The sequence below is a fragment of the Peromyscus maniculatus genome, chromosome 2, assembly GCF_049852395.1.
Source record: "Peromyscus maniculatus bairdii isolate BWxNUB_F1_BW_parent chromosome 2, HU_Pman_BW_mat_3.1, whole genome shotgun sequence".
NCBI classification, from domain to species: Eukaryota; Metazoa; Chordata; class Mammalia; order Rodentia; family Cricetidae; genus Peromyscus; species Peromyscus maniculatus.
The window spans coordinates 59,926,996-59,951,753 of NC_134853.1; the positions used below are offsets into that span (position 1 = coordinate 59,926,996).

General features: G+C 39.1%; 1 protein-coding gene across 2 annotated transcripts in view; it reads right to left on the reverse strand.

Annotated features, from left to right (window-relative positions):
* Window positions 1-860: 860 nt before the first annotated feature.
* The window catches only part of Orc3 (origin recognition complex subunit 3), a 69,414-nt gene continuing 45,516 nt past the window's right edge, over window positions 861-24,758 (reverse strand). The window contains exons 12-20 of one of the 2 annotated variants that reach the window (XM_006975309.4): window positions 24,477-24,593; window positions 23,566-23,645; window positions 13,930-14,063; window positions 11,310-11,386; window positions 9,542-9,642; window positions 6,478-6,619; window positions 3,629-3,745; window positions 2,783-2,862; window positions 861-2,140 (exon numbers count right to left, since the gene is read on the reverse strand). In XM_006975309.4, coding sequence (XP_006975371.2) covers window positions 2,035-2,140; window positions 2,783-2,862; window positions 3,629-3,745; window positions 6,478-6,619; window positions 9,542-9,642; window positions 11,310-11,386; window positions 13,930-14,063; window positions 23,566-23,645; window positions 24,477-24,593 — 954 coding nt within the window. In that variant the 3' untranslated portion in view covers window positions 861-2,034. Of the gene's footprint in view, window positions 2,141-2,782; window positions 2,863-3,628; window positions 3,746-6,477; window positions 6,620-9,541; window positions 9,643-11,309; window positions 11,390-13,929; window positions 14,064-23,565; window positions 23,646-24,476; window positions 24,594-24,758 lie in introns of both variants that reach the window. The other variant, XM_006975308.4, reaches the window with a different exon arrangement.

Consider the following 24,758-nt stretch of genomic DNA (forward strand, 5'->3'; position numbering starts at 1 on the left):
CTTGTCCTTCTCACTCAAATCCGATTGCTGTCTCTGCTCCTTTGATCTAGCTGGGGCACTCCCACCTTAGGACATTGGTTATTGCTGTTACCTGCCTAGTGGGTTCACGGGTCAATCTTCGTGGGTAGGGGTTTTTTTTTTTTTTTTCTTTGCCGTTTTGCTCAAGTGAAGTTGAGCATATTTTACTCTTTAAAATTTCAATGACAAGCCTACTTGTTTTCTACCACAAATAGTGTGCTCTTCTTTGCTAAAGTACAAGGAAGAAAGGATCTTTGTTTTCTGAAGTATCTCAGAAGTAACAGGTACGTGGTATGTGCCTTTGTTTGTTTGTTTTTGTTTTTTGAGACAGGGTTTCTCTGTGTGGCCCTGGCTAGCCTCAAACTCACAGAGATCTGTCTGTCTCTGCCATCCGAGTGCTAGGTTTAAAGGCGAGTGCCACCACCACCTGGCTGCCTAATATTTTTTAAATAAACTTAAAGTACTTTCAGATTAGTACTTCATTAAAACAAAAGAAAAATAATTAGAACACACTAATTGTAAGTAATTCTAGTTGAGGTTTCAGTTTTCCTCAACTAAGGGCTGAATCTTATAGGATACCAAGCAATTATTACAAATCACTTTAATAGTTTAGTATTACAAATCTTTTCGATACTATGAGAACAGTTTCAGTTGTGCGGCTTTTACTATTAGGTGGTGGAGGAAAAATCAAATGCATATGACCTATGCACAAGTGCCTAGGGAAAGAGAAAAACCTGTGCCTTGGCAGACAAGACAAAATCTGCCAGTGTTAAACCAGTTCCTCTGTATTTTGTATGCATAAAATGTTGTATTGTTTAAAGAAATATTTTCTGACCTGGGCATAATAGTAAATGTCTTTTAAAGATTTATTTATTATGTATACAGTATCCCTGCAGGCCAGAAGAGGGCACCAGATCTCATTACAGTGAGCCACCATGTGGTTGCTGGGAATTGAACTCAGGACCTCTGGAAGAACAGTCAGTGCTCTTAACCGCTGAACCATGTCTGCACTTGGGTCAGGGGGGATCATAAGCTTGAGGCAGGCAATCAGGCGTGAGTTACCCAAAGTGCAAGGCCACCCTGGGGAGACAGTATCTCATTTTTATCTGGGATACATACGTCTGTGTTCCAGGAGTTAAGATGAATTTTGTTCTCACAGCACCCACATCTGGGGCTCAACTGATTATAACTCCAGTGCTAAGGTAATCCAACATCCCTGGCCTCCTTGTGCACTGCACTCATGCACATACCCAGCCCTACATACATACATTTTATTTTTATTTTTTTTTAAGCAAATTGCTACTAAAAAGTGGTTCTGCAATAAAAGTTAAAAATGAAGGCTTTTTAAAGAGATTTTTTTCCTGGACATGGGCTCTCTGAATCATTTGCAAGGCAGTTTTGGCATACATCTGTAAATTCTCTTGGGGGATGAACATTAAGTAAGCTTTAGGTGTCTGATTTTTAAGTTCTTAGTATGAAAGAGATCCAGATATTATTTCCCCCGGGCCTTTACATTTCTGTTTTGTAAACTGGGGCTCAATCTGTGAAGGGCTTTACTGGCGCTGTAGGTCTCCACGACTGTTGATATAAATATTTACTGCCATTAAGTATAAAGCCAAACAGCTTGAGGCTTGGTAAATTGCCAAGACCACAAGAAGTGGGGAGTCAAAGGTGACTTTAGAGCTTTTCTAGCAAGCAAACCACCTATAGGACATTCATGTTATACCATACACGGAAGTATGAGGAGTGCAAGTGTCAAGGGATGAGTACTGCTGACCAAGTACAATAGACTACTCTGGATGAGCAATTATATCATTTATACACTGCACAGTCAGTAATGCTTCGTTTAGAATTTAGTAATAACTGTAGAAAGTATAGTTACATTGATTAGATCTGAAGTGTTCCAAAGATGTTTTGATACACAATTTCAGGTTAGCAGTGCACTTTTGGTTAAACTCAGCTCAGCAGGCTTCTTTTTCATTAGATGTGGAAGCCCTGTCTTCACGTCTTTGCTCTTTAACAGCCTCCCCATGTCAGCCTTGCCACGTGGTCAGTCTTCTGTTTTGTGGGTTTTATAAAGCCTAAGAGCTCTAGTTCAGAAACAGCTCTAATGAATCGAGCACTGGAGACTGGCTAAGGAAAATTAGTTGTTCTTTGTTTTTTCCAAAGAGGCTAAAATTTCAAAATTAAAAACAGTAACTGATAAGTTGAAATACTTGGCTGAAATAAACACTCCTACATTATAAATAACCCTATTGGAAAATATTGAATGCAGTTAGAATATACTGTCAATAAGGCTCAAATGGAGCTGTGTGTGATGGTACACCCTACTGTAATCCCAGCATTTTATGTAAGAATTGCTTCCTTCCCAAGCTCCTAAAAATATATTTAAAAGCTGATAATTCAATAATGACAATTTCCTTCATAGTAAAAACTGGATATAAATTGAATTACAGGTTTTGGGTTTTGTTTTTGTTTTTTGTTTTTCGAGACAGGGTTTCTCTGTGTAGCTTTGTGCCTTCCCTGGAACTCACTTGGTAGCCCAGGCTGGCCTTGAACTCACAAAGATCTGCCTGGTTGTACCTCCCGAGTGCTGGGATTAAAGGTGTGCGCCACCACCGCCCGGCGAAGGCCCACGCTTGCTGGGTCTTGAATTCAAGGCCCTGTGTTCAAGCGCATGCTGTATCACTGACCTAGACTCTCAAGCTCAAGAAACATAAAATACTGTTACTAGGACACCACAGACTTGGTTTTAAAAGGATACTGGATAACTTCATTCATTTCTTCTGAAGTTGTAGGATTTGCATCCATTTTTTCAGCAGCTGTCACAACTGTTGCAAAAGCCTTTGGAATACACAAGACAAGACAACTTGTTGCTAGGCATCTCCCTGTACCCTTGAGATGGTTCTATAACTAATTAGGCTTTAATACTGCTGCTGTAGATAACTAGCGCATCTCTTTCATATTAGATTTCAAATTCTCAAAACCACAGTAGGAAGTTTTGTCAGTTATTCATTAAGAATAATAACATTGGCTCTTTATAAGTTGGTTTTAGAGAACTAAAGCAGAATGGCAAAAAACACAGCCAGCCAAAAATTTAAAGAGCAAAGAAAGCCGTGTCTCTACTGTCAATCTCTTACTCAAGGAAAATGCACATTTTTCTTAGAAGAGGCTAAGCATATCCTTTACCACTGACAAGGTAACAGTCAAACAGGGCTTTTGACAGTTAGGATCTCTGTAATCCTCTTCCCTCCTCAGAACAGCAGCACCACTTATCATCCATTCACCTTACCATGAATTTCTTGTTCTTTCTGATTGGAATTCTCCTGCTGTGTGAGGGGTATTCACTACACCCTGTGTCCTGTGGAGTGCACAGACAGTGACCCGAGCCTTAGTTTGGCTGCTGCTTTTAAAGAACACAGGATCAGAAGAGGAGCTGGTGAATGCAGACTGCTAAGATGGCTGCTTCCTAAGTTCCTTAGGAAGCATAACGAAATTTGTGCTTCCCAAACAAAAATTAAAAAATAAAGTAGAAATCAAAACAATAAAAAATTCTAGGAAAGTTGCCTCAAGCAGTTAAACAACAACTAGCATGTTCTTTGTGACCTACCTCTGACCAGTCGACAAGGTTAATTAGCCGGCTACACTCCAGGTGCAGTTTATATGCTATACAGATGTCAGGGGCAATATTTGGAATGCAGCCTTCCTCACTTTTCAGTGCTTCATTCTAAAAACAGATTACAAGTGAACCTTTTAGAAATGATTAAAAGCAAAAAGACATTAGTTGAACTTCTTGTAGTTTCAAAGAAAATGGCCCCCAAAGGGAGTAGAACTATTAGGAGATAGAGCCTTGCTGGAGGATGTGTGTCACTGTGGGGGTGGGCTTTGAGGGCTGTTTTCTCAGGCTTCCCTCAGTGTGACAGTCAGTCAACTTCCTGTTGCCTGCCTATGGAGATGTAAGGACTCAGCTCCAACACCACACCTCCTACATGCCACTATGATCCCCACCATAATTGACCGAACCTCTGAAACTGTAAGCTGCCACCACAATTAAATGTCGTCTTTTATAAGAGTTGCCATGGTCATGATGTCTCTTCACATCAATGAAAATCCAAACTAAGAAACTCCTAAATTTAGCAAATCAGAAAGAAGAGTCTTCTAGTTCCTTTCAATCCTATTCTTATTCGGGTCTAAGTCTTAGCCATAACCCACTAGCTCTAAGCCATCATCCCAAGACTTTTTTTCAAATCTTAGTTATATATATATTACTATTTGCTGAAATGAGTTTAGAATTCTCTGGGGATAATTGCCCAATAAAATGCTACTTCCAACATTTGTTAAACTCAATTCTAGCAATTATGTGGGATTAGTAAATACATCTCTCACTGAAAAAGATTTTGTTGTCAACATTGTACTTTTTTCTTCTTTTTATTTATTTTTTTTCAAACAGGGTGTCCATATAGCCTGGGCTAACCATCATAACCCAGTTACAGATTTATTTTTGTTCATGTATATGAGTATGTCTATGTGAATGGACACCCCTTAAGTACAAGCATCTGCAGAGACCAGGGAGAGGGCACCAGAAAAGAGCTGTAAACAATCAACCACTTAGCACTAACACCATAAGCCCTATAAAAACTCAGTATTGGTTTAACCTATTTGAAATAAACAAAATCTCATACGCAAAATGCATCTAAAATCACATCAGTTTGTTTCTAACTCTATCACTAAGCATTTTAGTTTATAATTTATACATTAGAACCATTCTGTGATTTTAAATTAATTCATTTATTGTGTGTGGAGGTGGTGTGGAGGATTGGAGACTAATTTGTAGGTGTTAGGTTTCTTTCCCTCCACAGTTTCCATCTCAGAGACTGAGTTTAATGAGGCTTAATGGCAAATGCCTTATGTACTGACTGACTGAGACCTCTAAGCAGCCACTGCTGTTATTTAAACATGAGATTCTCAAGGATGGAGAGATGGCTCAGGGGTAAGAGCACCTGCTGCTGTAGGAGAGGACCTTAGGTGGCTCCTACTTTCGAGCAGCTCACAACACCTGTAATTTCAGCTCTACGGACTCTTGTGGCACTGGACTCACATGAGCTCACACCCACACACATAATTAAAACAAGTCTTTAATATGTGTCTTTGATAAGTCTCTGATATGAAACCATCAAGCTCCTGATTACCACTACCACTGAAAACCACTGGCATGTTGGAACTTCCTACTCTGTATTTTTCCTCCCATACTTCACATTTGTATGGGAATGTGCCATTTTACAATGAGCAGGCAGTAGTTTGGGATGTTTTTATGGAGCCATTTTTTAAAATTATATCACTATTATGTGTGTATGTATGTGTGGGGGCATGCATGTGCTACTTGTGGTGTATGTGGGGGTTAAAAGACAACTTGGTGGGATCAGTTCTCTTTCTACCTTTATATGGGTTCGAGATGAAACTCAGGTTATAGACTTATTACTAAGTAATAATCACTTTAGCCCCTCTATCCACTGAGCTGCGTGACTGCCTAGTTTACTTTTTTCCAAGTCTCACTAAGTTCAAACTGGCCCTGAACTTGATGATCCTCTGCATGAGCCACTGTAGTGCTACCACTCCTGACTTAAGAGTGCCTTCTAAAACATCTTTGGTGAAAGGCAAACTTCCAACTCTTCCCGAGCACACACGTCTGTGCATGTACAAAACCCCTAGCCATCTACTTACCATCTACCAAACACAATATTCAGTATTCATTTAACTGTCAGAAGAAAGGTAGTTTTGAACATCTGAAACTGAAATTAGTAATGTTTTAGGCAACTGTGTCTGCCCTTGTATGCTGCCTGAGGAGTTTCTGCAGCAATAACCTGCAGGTGCTCTCAGAATAGATTGCTCTTAGGTTAAAAACCCAAGATGAAATCCTAGTGTATTTTTTCCATTCAAGTAAGCATTTGTAATTTTGCATACTTTGATTAGGCCTTATCACCTGACCACTGACAAACTGTTGTTACCTACATAGGAATCATTTTTCACAAGAGTAAGGCATTATATCCTAAAGCTTTACGCTTATGATTTGTTTTAAAACTTATGTGTGCGTGAGCATGCACATGTGTAGGTAAAAGGACAATTTTTGGGAGTCCTCTCCTCATACCAAACTCAGATCATTGGGCTTCGTGGCAAGTGCCTTTATATGTGGAGCCTCTCACTGGTTTTAGCCCATGAAAAGCAGACAGGTTCTATATGAGCAAATATATGCACCCTCAGTTGATTACTGATATTATCACTGAGTCAGTTCACCTAAAATCTAAGAATCTTTTTTTTTTTTTCCTTAGAAAAATATGAGTAGCAGCACCCAGAGCTACTAACTTTCTGCTCATTAAAACAGAGCTGCAAACTGTGAATATTTTTTGTAATGCTGACAGCTAGGGCTTGAGCTTAACTGTGGGAGAACCATTCCCTTCTTACCTTTAAATAATAATAAGGATTGTTGAGTGCAGTGTGTAGGGCGATTCGTGGAGCAGCATTTAAGTGCTCACGGAGTGTGTGGGCAGCAGTGAAGTACACTACCTCATGCAAGGGCTGGCTCTCAGGAGGCAGAAGGTAACTTCTGAAACAGGGAAATCAGGTGTCAGCCCTTAGATAGGTACAGGGTTATTTTCAGTTCAACAGTTCTGTCAATCCTCTGGCTGAATATTTTTGTTACTTAAACAGTGAAATACACAACCAAACCAAAGCCAAGGAATGGCTCACATACAGTTTCATCCAGAATCATACCTCAATACTACTTTAAAAATATCCTCTGTATTTGTGATAGCTATTCTTGGTGGTCTACTTGACTATATCTGGAATTAACTTAAATTGCAAGCAGCTGTGCATTCCCATGAGGCATTTTTCTTAGTTGGATCATTTGAGGTGGGAAAACCCACCCTAAATCGAGGCCATACCTTCTTAAGGCAGCCCATACAAAGGGCATGAAAGGAAACTTTGGCTTTTTGTCTACTTGCTCTCTTTCTCCCTGGCAAGTTCATATATCCTTTTGCTGAGGCATTCCTTCACTGGTTATTAGAGTCTAACTCTTCAGGACTCTGACATGCTGGGCCAGCTGAGACATCCAGCTTTGTTGAACAACCATTGATTGGATTCTTGGGACTTTCTATCAGTTCTGTTCTTCTAGAGAACCCCAATACAGTATTTATAAGAAACTGTGTTTCAGTTCAAAGTCTGAGTCAAACCTTTAATCAAACATTTGAGCATCTGTTATGTTTATGCTTAAAATCTCTAACATAGAACTTCTTAAGGTATGAATTTCTTAACTTAATTAGAAAACACATCAACATTCTAGTCTTTGGGAAAGTGATAAACACTGCCTGAAATTGAAAGTTTAGGAAATTTTTCTTGTGTCAGGAAAAAACATAGTTGATATTTTTCATGGAAATAATACCCAGGAGCTAAGACAGGGCTAAGGAGATGGCTCACTGAGGAAAAGCTTCGGGTAAAGCAACAACTGTGAGGACCTGAGGCTGGATTCCAAGTACAGTGTAGACAGCCACATGTGCCATGTGCGCCTGTGAGCCCAGTGCTTACGTCTACACTTCAGGCTCAGTGTGAGACGACAGCATCAAAGAGGACACCCGATGCTCTCTGGCCCCCACTCCATGCATGTGCACACTCACATATACACATGCTCATACACCACACACGTACAAAAGAAAACAGGCTAAATTTTAGTTTTAAAGTCTTTAAAAACAAAGTGTTCAGCAACAAAATTTCAATTATTACAAAAATGAGCATAACTTAGAACTTTATCTTTTGCCTATGAGCTAGGTAACAAACCCATTTGAATGGAATGTTTACTTTTAATCTATGCTGAGTCAATGTCTGTGCCCTGACTGTGACACAGGTCTGGAGAGGGCCTGCTGGGAAGCCTGCAAGGCAGAAGCTTTGGCATACAAACTGCAAAGACAGAACAGTAAGTTATAGCCTGGATTAAAATAGCTCAGATGCTTCTTACCATATGCTAGTCAAATGAGAGATTGTGCAGCTCCTTTTTCTTTTCTTTTTAAATTAATTAATTTATTTTTTATTATCAGCTTGATACGGTACAAATTCTTATCCTAAGAGTGAAATGTTTCACTGAAGCTTGCCCAGTGATTGAGTAAAACCAAAACTTATTATAAGCCACAGTCATCCTAGGGACGCAGCTCCTTTTTCTATCAGTGAAGGTAGAGCAAAGCAGCTACCTCAGTGTATCCAAAGACATTGCTGCTACTCTTCCTCCTCCTAGTGCCCCAGCCTTTTCCCTAGGAAAGCCTCATACACTTCCTGTCCTGCTGCTGCCAGTGACTGAAGAAGAGAGGAAGTGAAGAGGGCACTGGCCATGTATACCTTTCCTCACTACCCCCTCCTTCCACCTCAACAGTCTGCTCTCAGATGCTGGTCCTTCTCCATGGTGCACTTAAAAAGCAGAACAGATGCTGAATCAGCATTCTGCTTGTATTTAATTTTAAATGTCTGTCAAACTTGTGTGCTCTAGGCCTTGTGGAGTATATGGAAAGGATTTCTGACAGCGGGACCTCTCTCTGAGCTCTAGGTGTCAAGTCTCCCCTCTCTCTTCTTTGCCTTCCTTTCTCTTCTGTTTCCTTGCCTTTCTTCTTCCCTTTCCCCTTTTAGCTTTAACAAACTACAATATTAATCTCTTTCCTCCTGGGAGAAACAGTCTTGGTAACAACACCAAGTCTTTGTGAGGGAAATTTTGTGATTTCACAACAAATTTCAGTCATTCTCAGCATTATTTCAGCAGCTGGTGAAAGGCTGAAGAGTGAGATGTAATAGGCAAGAAGTCAGAAGAGTGGCTGGGTGGTTGGAGAGCCTCTCAAATGCTGGGTTACAGGCATGAACCAGCACATTCTGCTCTGCTTTCCACTGCTTGGTACCTGTCCCATTTTAAAATCTGTAACATGGTCCAAGTTTCTAAAAGAAGGTCACTTGGATGGTTAATTTCATGTACACACATAAACCTGGCTTTTGGACGGGAAATCTACTAAATAATCTTACCAAGAAAGAATCATAAAACAAACTAGAATGGGAGACTTCGATAGTTCTTAAGCAGGTATTTCAATATATATTTGGTGCTGATATTTAGTTGTCCTGATAAAATATCTAGAACAAAACAGCAACATGGCTAGTATGCAATGTCTATTTCTGGGCGCGGCCCAGATCCAGCATATACTACTTATACAGGCAGAAAAATGATAAATTACAATGCAAAACAGGGGGGAATACTTTGAAACTTCTCATATTTCCGCACCCAGCCTAATGGGCTAAATGAAGTTTAAACCTTCCTTCCTGAACCGACAGTAAAAAATTAACCGAGTCATTTGATTAGACAACTCAACAAGGACAGAAGGTCAATACAAATGCTCACTCTAGTTAGATGGAGAAACATCCTGGGTTGGCTCTGGGCAGCTAGTTTACTAGTGTCATTTGGAACAACAGGATTCCTTTTAGCTTCTGAGAGCTTTAGACTCACCTCACCAGGTTGTCGATGAAGTTCACAACATTTTCTCTGAGCATTTCAAACTTGGTCTGCTTCTTAGTTGATCTCCTTAACTCCTTCATTTCCAGTAAGGACTACAGGGCCCAGTGGGGAAAAGAACAGGCATTTTTGTTGATCTGAGGACAGGAACTCTTTCAGAGAGCTGTCACTCATGTAAAGAGGCATGAGCTGTGACTCAAGTAGAATCTGGGAAGACTCTGCCCCTCCACATGTTTTGCTTCAAACATGTACCAAGTGGATGTTTAAGGAAAGAAGAGGGCGTTTACATCACCGCTCAGGTACACAACAGTGCTCACTATTTAGAAACCATTAGTTCATGGCTGAGACTGAGGGAGAGAAACACCACATTACCATCACAGCTTTGGGTCACATGAACGATTCTGTGAGTTTAGTTTCACCCAAACTGAAATTCTGTGCTCCATTTATAACTTGGTAGTATGCTACAAAGAAGGGTCTTCATTTGATAATCAAGGGCTGAAAGGGCATTCTCTGAGAAAAAGACCATTGAGCATACTGTGACTCTGTTTCTTTTTTAACCCTGTGAATGTTCAATAAAGAAAAAGACAAGAGACTGCAGTTCAAAGTTAGGGTACTAGCTAGTGGTGAGGCATCCTGGTTTGGTTCCAGCATTACCGGTGTGTGTGTGTGTGGGGGGGGGCGGTCAAGAAAATAGGTGTTAGGCTCTCTTGACTCTCGATTCAAAAAGAGAAGTACGTACATTATATCTACATATTCTTTTTGTAAGCCATATACCTATTTTTCCCTTACAGAGTTAATTCTGTTTTCTTCCTTGAGGCTTCAGGAATGGTTTCTATATTGTCTAGTAGACTGTAGACTGTGTGCATGTACAATCTAGGATGACAGTGAGACAAATGACAGTATTCTAGTACAGAATGGAATCTACCTCTAGGTGGAGACATACACATGTCCTTTCCCTTGCGAATTAATTCAGTACCATGGGCCTTGGCCCCCAGCTAGGTGGCACTCATAGTGAGGCTGGTTCACTTGCCTTGAGATAATGTGGTTTTCCTTTCCAGCATTCCCAACATCTAGTTAGTAAAGAACCTCCATGAAGTTTGGCTGGATGTCCTAGTCTTTCTGATTACTGCCACAGGCATAACTATTCCTTTTTCTTTTACATGCTGGCCAGAGCAGAGCCTAAGTGTGCTTAGTGTGCTTTTTAACTTACTAACCCTTTGGACTTCCATATTTTCTAAGGCTATCCTCCTTGCCCCGTGGCTGCTTGCTTATTTTTCCCCTCTGGGCGGCTGCAAGAATTACAGCTTGCCTGCCCTGGTGTGTGTGTGTGTGTGTGTGTGTGTGTGTGTGTGTGTGTGTGTGTGTGTGTGTATACGTGTGGTGTTTTGTTTGTTTGTTTGTTTGTTTTAGCACTATTAATTGCCCTCAAGCTTGTTTGAGCACCTGGGTAATTTTTTTTTTCATTATTAAGACTAAGGACCCCCAAACAGGACCTCAATTTCCATGGTATTATATGATGGGTTCCTCAAGATTTCCTGTAACTCTTCTTTTTTGCCTTCTAATTCTTCACTAGGCACAGAAAGGCAGCTCCTTGCAGTTTATATGGCATCAGTCTGACTCATTTAGTAGCTGCAAAGTCTGTATTGTTCCTGGTTGTGATGTAAAAAGTGAAAGTGAAGACATTCTGGCAGAGCTAGTCTAGACCAGTTGAAACAAGGGCACCACTCCCAATGCAGCTGGAAGGAAAAGAAAGATACCTGACCTTCTGAAGGTGATAGAGGTCGGTTTTCTGCAGCCCCTTGGGCTGTGATCCACAAGCATCCTCTTCCTCTTTGCTGTCTGCTTTGAAAACAAAACCAATATACAAGAGAGGGAACAAAATGTGCAGTAATCCGATGGAAGCAGAAGTTACACTTTTCTTTCTAACATGAGCAGGATTCTACCAGACAAATGATACTCATTGCAGAAGCTAAAGACAATACAGTTTATATGGTAGTGAGGTCTTCAAAAACTAGCTCCTGAATTTTGAGTGTTTTGAAGCAACAGAACAAAAGCATGTATAAATATGAAAAAAAAATTTTTTTTCAAGCTGGGCGGTGATGCACACATTAATCCCAGCACTTGGGAGGCAGAGGCAAGGGGATCTCTGAGTTCAAGGCCAGCCTGGTCTACAGAGTGAGTTCCAGGACAGGCTCCAAAGCTACACAGAGAAACCCTGTCTTGAAAACTTAAAAAACAAACAGACAAACAAACAAACAAACAAACATACCAACTGAAACTATGTCCCCTTGACCTCACTAGCATTGTAACATGATAAGCTACATTCTGAATTTACTATTCTTGACTCATTACTGCTCATTATGAGGAAGATGATGTATAAAAGCTGTAAAAATCTATTTGAGAAAAAGAAACCCTAGCTGTTAAAATGTACAGCTATGTGCCTGGAGGGGAAGATGCTCTGACTTTGTAATCTGACACTGGCAATGGTTTGCTTCAAGTATGGAAGAATACACATTATTCTTAAAGAATCAGATAATTCCTGATTTTAGAAATACATAGCCTAAGGTTAGGCTAACTACTGGCTAAATTCTTTTTTTAAATTTCATTAACTTGTAGTAGAACCTTAAAACTGATTGTTACACTCAGCCTCATTTGACTCCTCCCATTTAAATCCAAATTATAATATGCCAATAGTGTACAAGAAACCAGAGGTGGAAAATAACCAAATATTTCTTCCTGTGAGAAATGTTAAGTATATTTTAAGTTATATGTTAAGTATATATTTTTAATAACAATTGACCTTTTAAAACTGAGAAATAAAGAGAAATCACCAAGATGGTGATTTTGCTTTAATTAATAAAACACTTTAATTTTTATACTGTTGCCAATCATTTTCATCTTCAAACTTCCATTTGAGAAGCTGCGATCCTTTACTGTTGTATAACACAGGAATTGTTCACTAGGTTGTGTCACATAAATTCTAGTTAAACTTATTATGGAATCAGCAGTTTCTTCTTAGGGAATGAATTCCTGAATCCAAATTATTTTATATTCTTCTATACTTTTGGCTATATTTATGTTCTAAACAATAGCTTCTCATTGGTGAAACTACAACTATGAACTGATCACACACACACACACACACACACACACACACACACACACACACACACACACACACACTGGGCTGGAGGCCAGGAGAGGATTATAGTCTAGGTGTACACACACACACACACACACACACTGGGCTGGAGGCCAGGAGAGGATTATAGTCTAGGTGTACACACACACACACACACACACACACACACACACACACACACACACACACACACTGGGCTGGAGGCCAGGAGAGGATTATAGTCTAGGTGTGTACACACACACACACACACACACACACACACACACACACACACACACTGGGCTGGAGGCCAGGAGAGGATTATAGTCTAGGTGTACACACACACACACACAAACACACACACACACACTGGGCTGGAGGCCAGGAGAGGATTATAGTCTAGGTGTGTACACACACACACACACACACACACACACACACACACACACAACACTGGGCTGGAGGCCAGGAGAGGATTATAGTCTAGGTGTGTACACACACACACACACACACACACACACACACACACACACACACACACACACACACACACACAACACTGGGCTGGAGGCCAGGAGAGGATTATAGTCTAGGTGCATATCAAACAGCTTCCTTTTCCTTCCTAGATTTCAGTTTCTCACTTCTGAAATGATCTCAACTTCCAGTCTTTTAACATTTTCACTTTTGTAAAATAGTTCAGGGCATTACTGTAGTAGTAATATTCTGGAGTGAAGCTTTCTTAGCACCTGTGTGAAACTGCCTGTGTGTACCACGCCACTTAGATCTCTTACAATCGAGCACTCATCTGAGAGCACCCTGCACAAAAGTCACAGAAATACAAGCAAAGATTCCCACAAAACAGTTTCCTAAAATTAAAGGAGGTTAAGACAAATGAACATCTACCAAACACAGAAGGGATTTAGACTCCAAACAAAGTATTTTCATGATGCCATGTCTACGCCTCTTTCCTCAGCCCCATCCCAACAGCCTCTAGATCAGGAAAGAGTACAAAGTGGTCTATCTGAAGAATGAAAACTGTCTACAGGCATATCACCCTGAATTTAATATCCCCCAATTTCATCTGAAGAATGAACATGGTCTTTCTCCATTTGATTTTCTGCATTGTTTAAAGCAAATCTAGAAAAGAAGCACGTTGCCTATTTGCGATTGTTGTGCCTGTGGACTGATCTTGAGTTTCGATGCCATTCTGGTTAAAGAACTGCCATGCAGTAAGAATGGGCAGGATTTTACACTTACTTACCATCAAGGTTCTGAAACTGGGACAGGAAATCCTTTACTTTCTGTGTTGTGCTGCCAAGCTGCTTTTCAGTAGAGGAATTCAACACCTCAAAACAGTTCTGAAGTATGCTCATCAGTTCATCCTTGGCCAGCATTCTAGAAAAGAAGCAGTGAAAGATTGAATATAACAAGAAAATTAGCATACCTAAAACGTTTTCTACAGATGAAATGTTTTGTTCAGAAGATGAAATAAAATCTTCATTAGTAGTGACTACTTCCTTTTGTTAAAGATTTTATCTGTAAATGGGAATAACACTTCATTGTGTTATGTGGCAACCTCTAAACTGAAGCATTCCCTTCTGGACGGAGGCTTCTGTACTGACTCAGGAAAAAAATGAATGATAAAAGTCATTGCTTGCCATTAAATGGATGATTTCAGTCCGGTTTTGGAAATAATTTGAGATCAATGCCTAAATCTATCCAGCTTCTCCATGAACAAAAGTAATTCTTCCTTTACTGTTTTTTTCCCCTAAAATTTTTTTTGATCCCTTCTGTTTTCTAGAACAGTTAATATGGCTCCCTGTCATCTGAATACGCTACTCTTGTGACTACCTATGTTCTTTTACTATTGCTGTAACAAAATACCCAAAACAAGGCACTTTTTTCCTTTTTTTTTTTTTTTTAAGGGAAGGAGGTTTATTTATTTAGCTCATAGTTTCGGTGGATAAAAGCCCAAAATTGGAGGATAGTCCCACTGCTTAGGCATCTGATGATGAAGGCATCCATGGATGTGGCATCTGAAACAAGAGTACTGGAAGGGAGAGATCACATGGCCAAGAGAGGAAGCAAGAAAATGGGGAGGACCAGTCATATTGGGTAACAACTCATCTTCACAACTTACCCCATGAGATCAACAGTAATTCTGCAAACAGCACTCTACCAATTTAATTACCTGGCACATCTTAATTAACCTGCATCTTAACAGTGTGATCAGAGCTTAATAATTCCACAGTGAAGACGAAGCTTCCAACGTAAGAGTCTCAAAAGGCTGAACTAAATCCAAGACAGTTTTACAGCATTTGTATGCTCAAGAGTATTATGCACAATATTTGAGGAGACGACAGAAATCTATGGTTAATACACCTCAGATGATTATTATGCACATTGGAGCTTGAAACCACTAAAGAAAGTAACTCTCAAATCTTTTCAGCCTTTTGTCTGATTTTATGCTGAGTCTACAAATAGCTGTAGTATGCAAACTCAAGACCAGCAATCTCTATACTAAAAAAATGAAATGATATTTCGGTGCCTATAGTCTCAGATAGCTCCTACATTGATAAGATAAATTGAATATACTGTAGGTTAGTTTACTCTTCAGGAAGTGTTTCATTATCATTTAAAGTTGAAATGTAGAGTTAAGAAACTAAGTTGAGGTGATTAAAAATATAATCAGGGTTTTTTTTTAATTCAATGAAAGTTAAGCTTATGTGCTAAAATGTTGTTATTTGTACTGGCTAGTTTTTATATCAACCTAAACAAGCTGAGAGGAAGAAACCACAATTAAGAAAATGCTTCCATGAGATCTGATGGTAGGCCAGCCTGTAGAATACTTTAATTAGTGGATGATGGGGAGGGCCCAGCCCACCTTAGGTGGTACCACCCTGGGCTGGTGGTCTTTGGTTCTACAAGAAAGTAAGTTGAGCATGAGGAGCAAGCCACGAAGCAGCATTCCTTCTTGGCCAGTGCATCAGCTTCTGCCTCCAGGTTCCTGCTCTGTTCAAATTCTTGCCTGGTCTTTCCTCAATGGACTGTGACTTGGAATATGTAAACCAAACTCTTCCCTCCCCAAGTTACTTATACTAATGGTGTTTCATCTCAGCAATAGTAACCTTAACTAAGAAGCTATTAAAGTTGAAATCTTTAATCAGAGCCATTGAAATGTCTCAGCAGTTAAGGTCTTCGCTGCCCAGGTTATGACCTGAGTTTTATCCCTGGAACTTACACAGTGGAAAGAAAAAACAGAATCCCCCAAGTTGTCCTCTGACCTACAAATGCATGCTCCAGATCCCCAACAAGGTACTCATTCTCTGAATTAATAAATGCAAATAAAAAAAGCACCCAATTTAGACACTAGAATTACAATCCAATTACAATCCAGGAGTTCTCAGTCAGCTACAGTGTATAAGTCTGTTTCTACAGTAAGATCCTAAGCATGCATTTGGGACTCAATACTATCTTTTCTTCTTCAGTATGTACCAGGCGATAAGATGGTCAGTCAGATTAAGGTGTTGGAATCCACAGAAGCTCTTACTCCTGGCTCATTGTGAAACTGTTTATAAGCTCTGAACATAGAAGATACACCTAAACATGATACATTTCTTTTCACTGTACTCTATCTGGAACGCAGAAAAAAAAAAAAAAGTGCTGGATTTTGAAGATTTACATTTAAGGTCTTGTTCTGTAAACTAGGGGGAAAAATTAATGTTTTCCAGACTTTACTCAAACAACAAAAAACAAAATGGTGAACTCAAAAGTGTCTCTGACGTTTTGTATATACTTAATGTATCAACAGGAGGAAAGACATTTATTCCAAGGTTGCAGGCTTCTAAATCACTTTCCTTTGGTGGTGGCCATACTTTTACCTGTCTTTGTTATAACTGCTGTATATGATTCTCAGGGCTTTTAAGTTCAACTGAATAAAAAGATAGAAACTATACTTGGTATTTATCGTTTTTTTTTTTTTTTTTTTTAATATCCCCAAAGTTGCACTTTAGATCCTGGCAAATAAAAGCTGAAAGGACAGACACCTCTTAAGTCAGATCTGAACTATGAGCCTTATTAGCAGTCAAGTGATCTCATGCAAGTTACTTAATCCCTAACTATGCTTCAGATTCCTAAGGGAAAGCACAGCTAATTGGCACACTAGAAAGGTATACTACACTGACGGTAAAATGTACTCAAGGTGCCTAAGGCAGTACCTGGTACACAGCAAGCCTTCAATAAATGGTGGTTACTCTTGTTACCATTACTTTTGTAATCTAGATACTTTCTGCTACTAGACTGACATTTATGATCCCTGCCTGGATTCTGAGTTTAGCAGACCCAGGATACTTAAAAGAAATGAGTAAGTTCCTCCCTGAATAATGAGCTTATGACTTTGGGAATACCTTACAAGAGAAGGAAGACAGATAGTAGTCATAAAATTATAACACAAAGAATCAATTAGCCAGGGTGCTGGAGAGATGGTTCAGAGAGTAAAGGGGCTTGCCACCTGAAGTACAAGCTGACTTCAGTGCCTCCCCTGGACTCCAGGTAAAAGCAGGAGAACTAAATCCACAAATCAGCTTTCACATATGAATACACATGCGCACACATGATGAGAGAGAATCAACTGACCATTTAAGACAAGATTACTGGGACAGAAAGCAAAGTTCCAGAAATATTCTATTTTCAAGTTTATAAATACACAGAAACAGTTTACTGAAATAAAAAGTATTGCTGGGCATAGTGTCACACACCTTTTTAATCCCAGCACTTCTGAGATACAGACAGGTTGGTCATAGTGGTTCATGGCTAGCCTGGTCTATTTAGCAAGTTCTAGGCCAGCTAAGGCTACAAAGTAAGAGCCTGTCTCAAAAACAAACAAAGACAACAACACTTTTCTGTGGAAATAAAATTTCTTTAGGGATTTACTTTTCCAGACAGCAAGAAACTCCAGTTTCATAGCTACATGGTACCCGTCTATCCCTAACAAATGTATTACTGTTTTGAACTTTGTCGTGGTTTGAATGAGACTATCCCTCATAAGTTCATTTATTTGAACATTTGGTTATCAGTTGGTGGTGCCATTTGAGGAAGTCCAGGAGGTTCAGCCTTGTTAGAGAAAATGCAGCCCTGGAAGCCAACTGAGGGTTCAGAGCCTACTACCGTTCTGAGTGCTCTCTTGTACTGTGGTTCAAGAAGAATGCTGCTATGCTGCCCTGCTGCCACCACCAATTCAACCTCTGGAACCATAGCCCAAATCAACTCTCTTCTATAAGTTGGTCATGGTGCTTTATCACAGTAACAAAAAGTTACTAACTTCCTCCTGTGCCCATCTGTTCTCTTCTTCAGGCTTGCAGAGAATGAGGACTGAAAATAAATCTAGTCAGCAGACTTCTTTATAATATGTTCAGGTTACTAGGTGTGGCATGTACACTGGCACAGGCATAAGTAATCTGAGTTCAAGGCTGACTTGAGCTACAAGTGAGTCACTGTCTCAAAATACAACACAACAGCAAAAATACTATGTTCACTTAAGCATTTGTACCTACTGCGGAAATTTTAGGCCTTGTACGGAAACCCGCCTCACATTTTTGTTCCCTTTTTCACTATTCAAATGGTCATTATTCTTATGTATGTGTGGTGCATGTATGTGCTAGCTTGAAAGGCAATGGCCCCTAAAGGATAATATATTTGAATGCTTCGTCATCAGGGAGTGGAACGCTTTGAAAGGATTACAACAATCAGGAGGTGTGGCCTTGTTGGAGAAGGTATGTCACTGGGGGTGGGTTTTGAGGTTTGAGAACACCTTTCCAGGCCTAGGTTCTCTCTCTCTCTCTGTCTAGGGATCAGGATGTCACTCTCAACTATTGCTAGAGCACCTGCTTGGATGATGTCATGCTCTCTGCCATGATGATACTGTACTAAACCTCTAAAACTGTAAGCAAGCCCCCAATTAAATTCTTTCATAAGAGCTGCCATGGTCATGGTTTCTCTTCAGAGCAATAGAACAATGAATAATATGATGCACATGAGTGTATGGGTATGTACACCCACGTGTGTGCATACAAGATAACATCAGGTATCTTCTACTTTTTGCTTTCCAACTTTTTAAAAAAATTACATTATTTGTGCAGATGTGCATGGTACAACACCTGTGTAAAGGCCAGAAAACAACTTATGAGCATTAGTTCACTCCTTCCACTATGTGGGTACTGGTGACTGGCTGAGGCTATAATCCTTTGTGAAGCCAACTCACCAGACCCCCACCTTATTTTTGGAAAAATGGTCTCACACTGAACCAGAAACCTGAGGATTTTGATGTGGGATGTCTTTCTGTACACTGTGAATATGTATTGGTCCCAATGGTTAATAAATAAAGCTGCTTTGGCCCATGGCAAGGCAGGGTAAGAGCCAGGCAGGAAACCCAAGCAGAGATAAAGGGAAAAGGGCAGGGTTGAGAGAGGCACCATTGAGCCACCCAAGGAGAAGATGCCAGCACACCGGTAATTCCACGGTCACAGCCACATGGCAAAATATAGATTAATCAAGCCTCCAGCTTCATATGGTGCCCAACGTTCGGCGTGGATCCACACAAGACCTGAGAAAGCTTTAAAAAGGTTCTGAATGCACAGAGAGAGGGCTGCACTAGGCTTCCTGGTCTCACAGTCTCGTGTCAGCAGCAGTGCAGAGAGGAGTCTCCTGACAGCTGCCCACTAGATGGAGCAGGCTCCCAGCTGCCATGGGCTAAGTGGTGTGGCGGGTTCTGCACCCTCTTACAGGGGCCAAGGTGAAGAGGCTTAGCCTAGCTGCTGTCTATAGGCTTGAGAACACAGCTGCATGCTACTTGGTGGCAGCATGGATCCCACAGCTTCCCAGAGTTGGGGAGCTAGTAAGTGTGACTCTCGTTGGTACCTCTACCATGTTGGGAAGCAGGGAGGAGCCAACTGCCAAAGCCACTGCTTGTCCTAGCCACACCTGCTTAGCAGTTTAAAGCAATGATCAGAAAAGGATTACAGATACACAATAAAGACAGATGCAGACAAAAAGAAACCTCTAAACAGATCACAGTGTGTTTAAAAAACACACATAGGCTTGAGAGAGAGAAGAAAAAGAATATAGGTAATTACACAAAGAAATAAATAGTTTTAAAAAATAACATTTTTAGAGGAGACAATAAAAGTAATACAAAAAAATAAGCCACATAAAGATGGAAAATACACAGAGAGCCTGGATTATGTATATTATTAGGTTTTCTTTGAAATTTTTTGACTGTTAATAAACTAACTGCAGAGACATTTGATTATAAGGGCTACTAAGTTAAACCAAAATATATTTTAAAGGTATCTTGGGTCTAAGGATATGTTGCTTTGGAAAAGAGGTTCTGCTTTTGTTTCCAGAGAAGATAAGAACTTGTGGATTGCTTCCAGGTTAATATAGTTTGACTGAGGAAGACCCCCCTGAAAGGTTTCCGTTGGGAACAATGGTCCAGGTGATCCAACATCCACAAGAGCTTCAAGGCTACTGGTTGGGATGAATCAACCACACAAAATACCCCAGTCAAGACTTGACCATAATTCTAAATTTTTTCAGGATCCCCATAAGATTACCAGTGCCCCCAACCAGCCCCCAATAGAAAATTATGCCAAAATTCCCAAAATAGTGTTTATTTATGTTTGTCTTCATTTAAGGGGGTTGGTTATAAATGGTTGATGGTTACAGTCAATCTCTTTCTAAAGAAGAAAGGTGGATATGATATACAGGAAAAGGGTAGTTTATTATGGTAATAAAAAAAGGTGGATTATTCAATCTACCTTAATCTAAAAAACAGTTAATCTCAAAATACTTTACATTAGTATGGATTTTAGTTTATTGATACAAATTTAAAGTTAATTTTGTTATACAGTATGTATATTTCTACTCATTTAAGGTATTGTGTTTTTATAGCTCATTTAAAAACATAATGTAAAATTCTAGTTTTTTAAAGCTATTATTATAAACTATATAGGATAATAAAGAAACATAAGTTAGTAGTCATTTATGACAATCAAATTTGTAGATGTTACGTGTGCTTTCAAGATCATATAGAGATATATTTTAGATAGATCTTCTTACCTATAAAATATGGCATTTAAAATGTTTTGTTAACCTAACATTTTTCATGGCAAGACGCATCTGTGCCTGGCAGCACCAATTACTTCAAGAGGATTATGGGCACTGAAGAAGCTCCTTATGTAGTTTGCTTTCAATGTGGCAAGACGAGTCATTTGGGCAAGAAACTGCTCTTGCCTGGACTGCTTGACAATATGCTATATAAAGTGTACAAGCAGTACCCACAGGAAAATGACTGCTGAACTTGCTAAAATAATTGGGACAGTCCTTCAGCGTTCCTGCTTCATGAAAGAGTCTGCCAGATATTCTGCAAACACAGAAAGAAGTGACTGATGAATTTTTGCCAAAATAGGCAAGACAGTCCTTCAAATTCCCTGCTTAACTGAGAAATCTGCCAGATACTCTACGCCTATAGGGTGAAGATGGATGCTCCAACATTACAGAAGAACTTTGAGTGACTGTCCAGGCAGATGTCTGTCATTTCTACAGTTTTGGAAGTTGCCTACAATGCACTTCCTGTTTACTCAGGTAATATTATATCCTTCCAGGGTCTTTGATGGAATTGAAGACTAGATAGTTATAATTAGTTTTCCTTAGTTATGATAAAAGATAAATTAGATATGAAACTTCAGACTCACAAAGATAGAAGAGATAAGAGTATTTAATTTTGCCAAATACAAATAGGCTAAATATTTTAACTGTAATTCTTGCTTGATATCTGTTTTGTTATATGTAATTTTACAATGTTAAATACTTTCCTTTTTAATTAGACAGAAAAGGGGAAATTATGTGGGATGTCCTTCTATATGCTGAGAATAGTGTTGCTTTTAATGGTTGATGAATAAAACTGCTTTGGCCTATGGCAGGGCAGAATATAGCTAAACGGGAAAGCCAAACTGAATACAGTGAGAAAGAAGGGCGAGTCAAGAGAGATGCCACACAGCTACCCAAGAAGCAAGATGCCAGCAGACCGGTCACGCCACAGCCATGTGACAACACACAGATTAATAAAAATGGGTTAATTTACATTGTAAGAGGTAGAGAGAGTAATAAGCCTGAGCCATCGGCCAACATTTATAATTAATATAAGCCTCTGGGTGATTATTTTATAAGCGGCTTTGGTACCAGGCGGGACGCAGAAATGCCCCCAGCTACAGGTTTTGGCTAGGCTAGCTCATCAGTGGGCTTCCAGCCACAATGGGATCTGAATCCAGGTCCTCCTCAAGAGCAGCAAGCACTAAGCCACCTCTCCAGCCCTTAACTTTGTTAGGTTTTAATCACCTGGGGAAACTGAGTTGTTAAAAAAAAAAAAAAAAATCAAGATTTACATAAAACTTTTCAGAAAGTGAAAATTACAAGACTGGCAAGAACTTCCTTCTGGGTTTAGCACCCAGACGGTGGAGGCTTACACCAAAAAGGTTAAGTGGGTCAAAAAGAACAGCCAATATTGTGGTAAGTCATCTGCCATCTTGATTAGATGCCATGAAATCTCCAAAGATTGGGCTCTAGCCAGTGTACATCCCATAAGGAGAATAGTCAGTGGAGGTGGACATGTCCCTCCATATGGTTCCAGAGGGAGCTACATGGCAATGATCCATTCTTACAGGAAAAACTAAAGGAGACTGCTGATTTTAAAAATAAAAAAAGATATGTATGTGGATATCTATATGGTCTTAAAATATAACAGGAAAGTATAACCAAAAATATTAAACAATTTTGCCAGCTCCATCATGTATGTCAAATTCCAGAATGTTACTGATTTCACTTGTCCTAGATTAAACCCTATTTTCCAGGAAACACTCAAAATGAGAACTAAAAGAGACCCACTGAAAGAGTAAACCAATTGAGTACTTATACTATCTCTTAAAAAGATGCCTCATAGATTAACTTCAGATAGGTACCTATGCCAACCAAGGAAAGCCATTCTTAAACACTCCCCCAATGTCTTTATTGGCTATCAGAAGTGCCATTTTCAAAATTCAACAAATGGTTTCTGAGACATCATACCCTACACTGGATGTGACTGTTTCTGTCTTTCATCCTTGTTTATTTATAATTGATATCTTATAGATTCCAATCCCTAAAACTTCATAATGCTAATTAAATGATGCCAACCCTCCAGAATGCTAACTAAGGGATCCCAAACCTTGACACTATGACCACCATGGCCTCCTACTACCAGGGGCAGTTGATTTATCTAAAGTAATGAATGCTATGCACACTTCCACCTTGAAAACTTAGTGTGACCCCTAAAGTTCTCTCTCATTGTCTCTATTTGGTCCCAAAGCAGCTAAGATCAATTGTTATCCTATATCACAAAAAACCTGGGTTTCAGTTCTCTGAGAAGAAAATGTTAAAAAAATAAACGTGCATAATTAAATAAATTAAACTGTTAAAGGTAAACAAAAGATCTCATAGCTAGTTGTGCACTAACTAGGCAAATTAAAAAGAAAAAGCAGGGCTCTAAAAAATGAAACGTTTACCGTTAACTATTTTCATTACATTTGGCTCTAAACGAATAGATTTAAACATTATATAATGAGGTCACATGAGTGAGTTCAGGTCCAAATGTAATTATATATACAAGGAAGTAAGAAATGGAAGGTTGCTACATTAATTACATTATTGCAACCAGAAATTGCAGATATCAATTTAAAAGATTTTCAAAAAGTCTTACATACAACAGGCCATGTAGGAAACTTATGGGCAGATAGAATTCTGAAGGAAGGTGTTACTTACGGGCACGCTTAAAGCTGACAAAAAAGGAACAAAACCAAAAAATTACCTCAGCAGCTGCAAGGCTGAAACATACTCCTCTGAATCCCATACATTCTTTTCTAAACATGTGCAATACAGCTCCCTGATCTATAAATGAAAGATAAGATTTATGAGGAGTAAAAATCACCCACCAAGTTTATAGCCTACTAATTAGGCAAAATCATACATAGCATACAAGTAATTGATGTTACTAATAAAAAAAATTTCACTAAATTACAAGAGGCTTCTTGGCATATATTACATGGATCAGACACTACAAAAACAAAAAAGTCAAATGAAACTGCATTGGGAGTGGCTGACACAAGTCACTTTACATATCATTAAAGTTGAAAAAAATGGCTGATTGAAGGATTAATAGCTAAATTAGCACAACCTCACACAGGTCATCCCTCCATTTGATCTCTAAAACTCTGAGTTAAAGATCTAAAAATTAAGTATACTATTCACATGCACTCTACACATGGCTCATAGGTTTGGGGTATAATACAAGTTTAACTGAGCATAATTTTATAAAGAACAGAAGTATTGTGTTTTAATTAATTTAATAATGCAAGGTTAACCACTAAATACTTTCAAACAGATTCTAGCTCTCAAACTAACTCTCCCTGTGCATGCGATAAACAGAGTAGCAAGGTTATATGCTATAACACAAATATAGAGAAAACAATTCACTGGGATCCACATGGCTATTTCTAGCTATGACTTTCAAAAAAAAAAAAAAAAAAGAAAGAAAAAAAAAACCCAACGAATTTCTATTATTAGTAATGTGATCAGCTGGAATAGCCTGTGTTCTGATTATAAGAATTGGCTCCATTTGCCAATATAATCAAATTCTAATGCCTGAGTGATAGAGAAATCAAAACAAGAAAGTACTATTATTCCTACATTGTTGACTCCAAATGGGGAAATCTTAAGTACCTGTCGACCCAGTGGGTACTTGGGAAGAGAAGAGGTAAAATTATGAAGACATCTCAAAACAAGGAAGTAGTTCATATGGTAAACATGCAGGTCTTCTAGTAATAATTGAGTTTCCTCCTTAAAAAAAAAAAAATCACAAAATATATTAATAATATGCAAGGCAGTAAATTAAAATTTAAAAATCAATTTATGGATACATATTTTCTAGAAAACATGAGTATTTAGAAGTATAAATTACTTTTCTTAATTCTTGAAAACTTGACATACATCAAGTTTAGAACA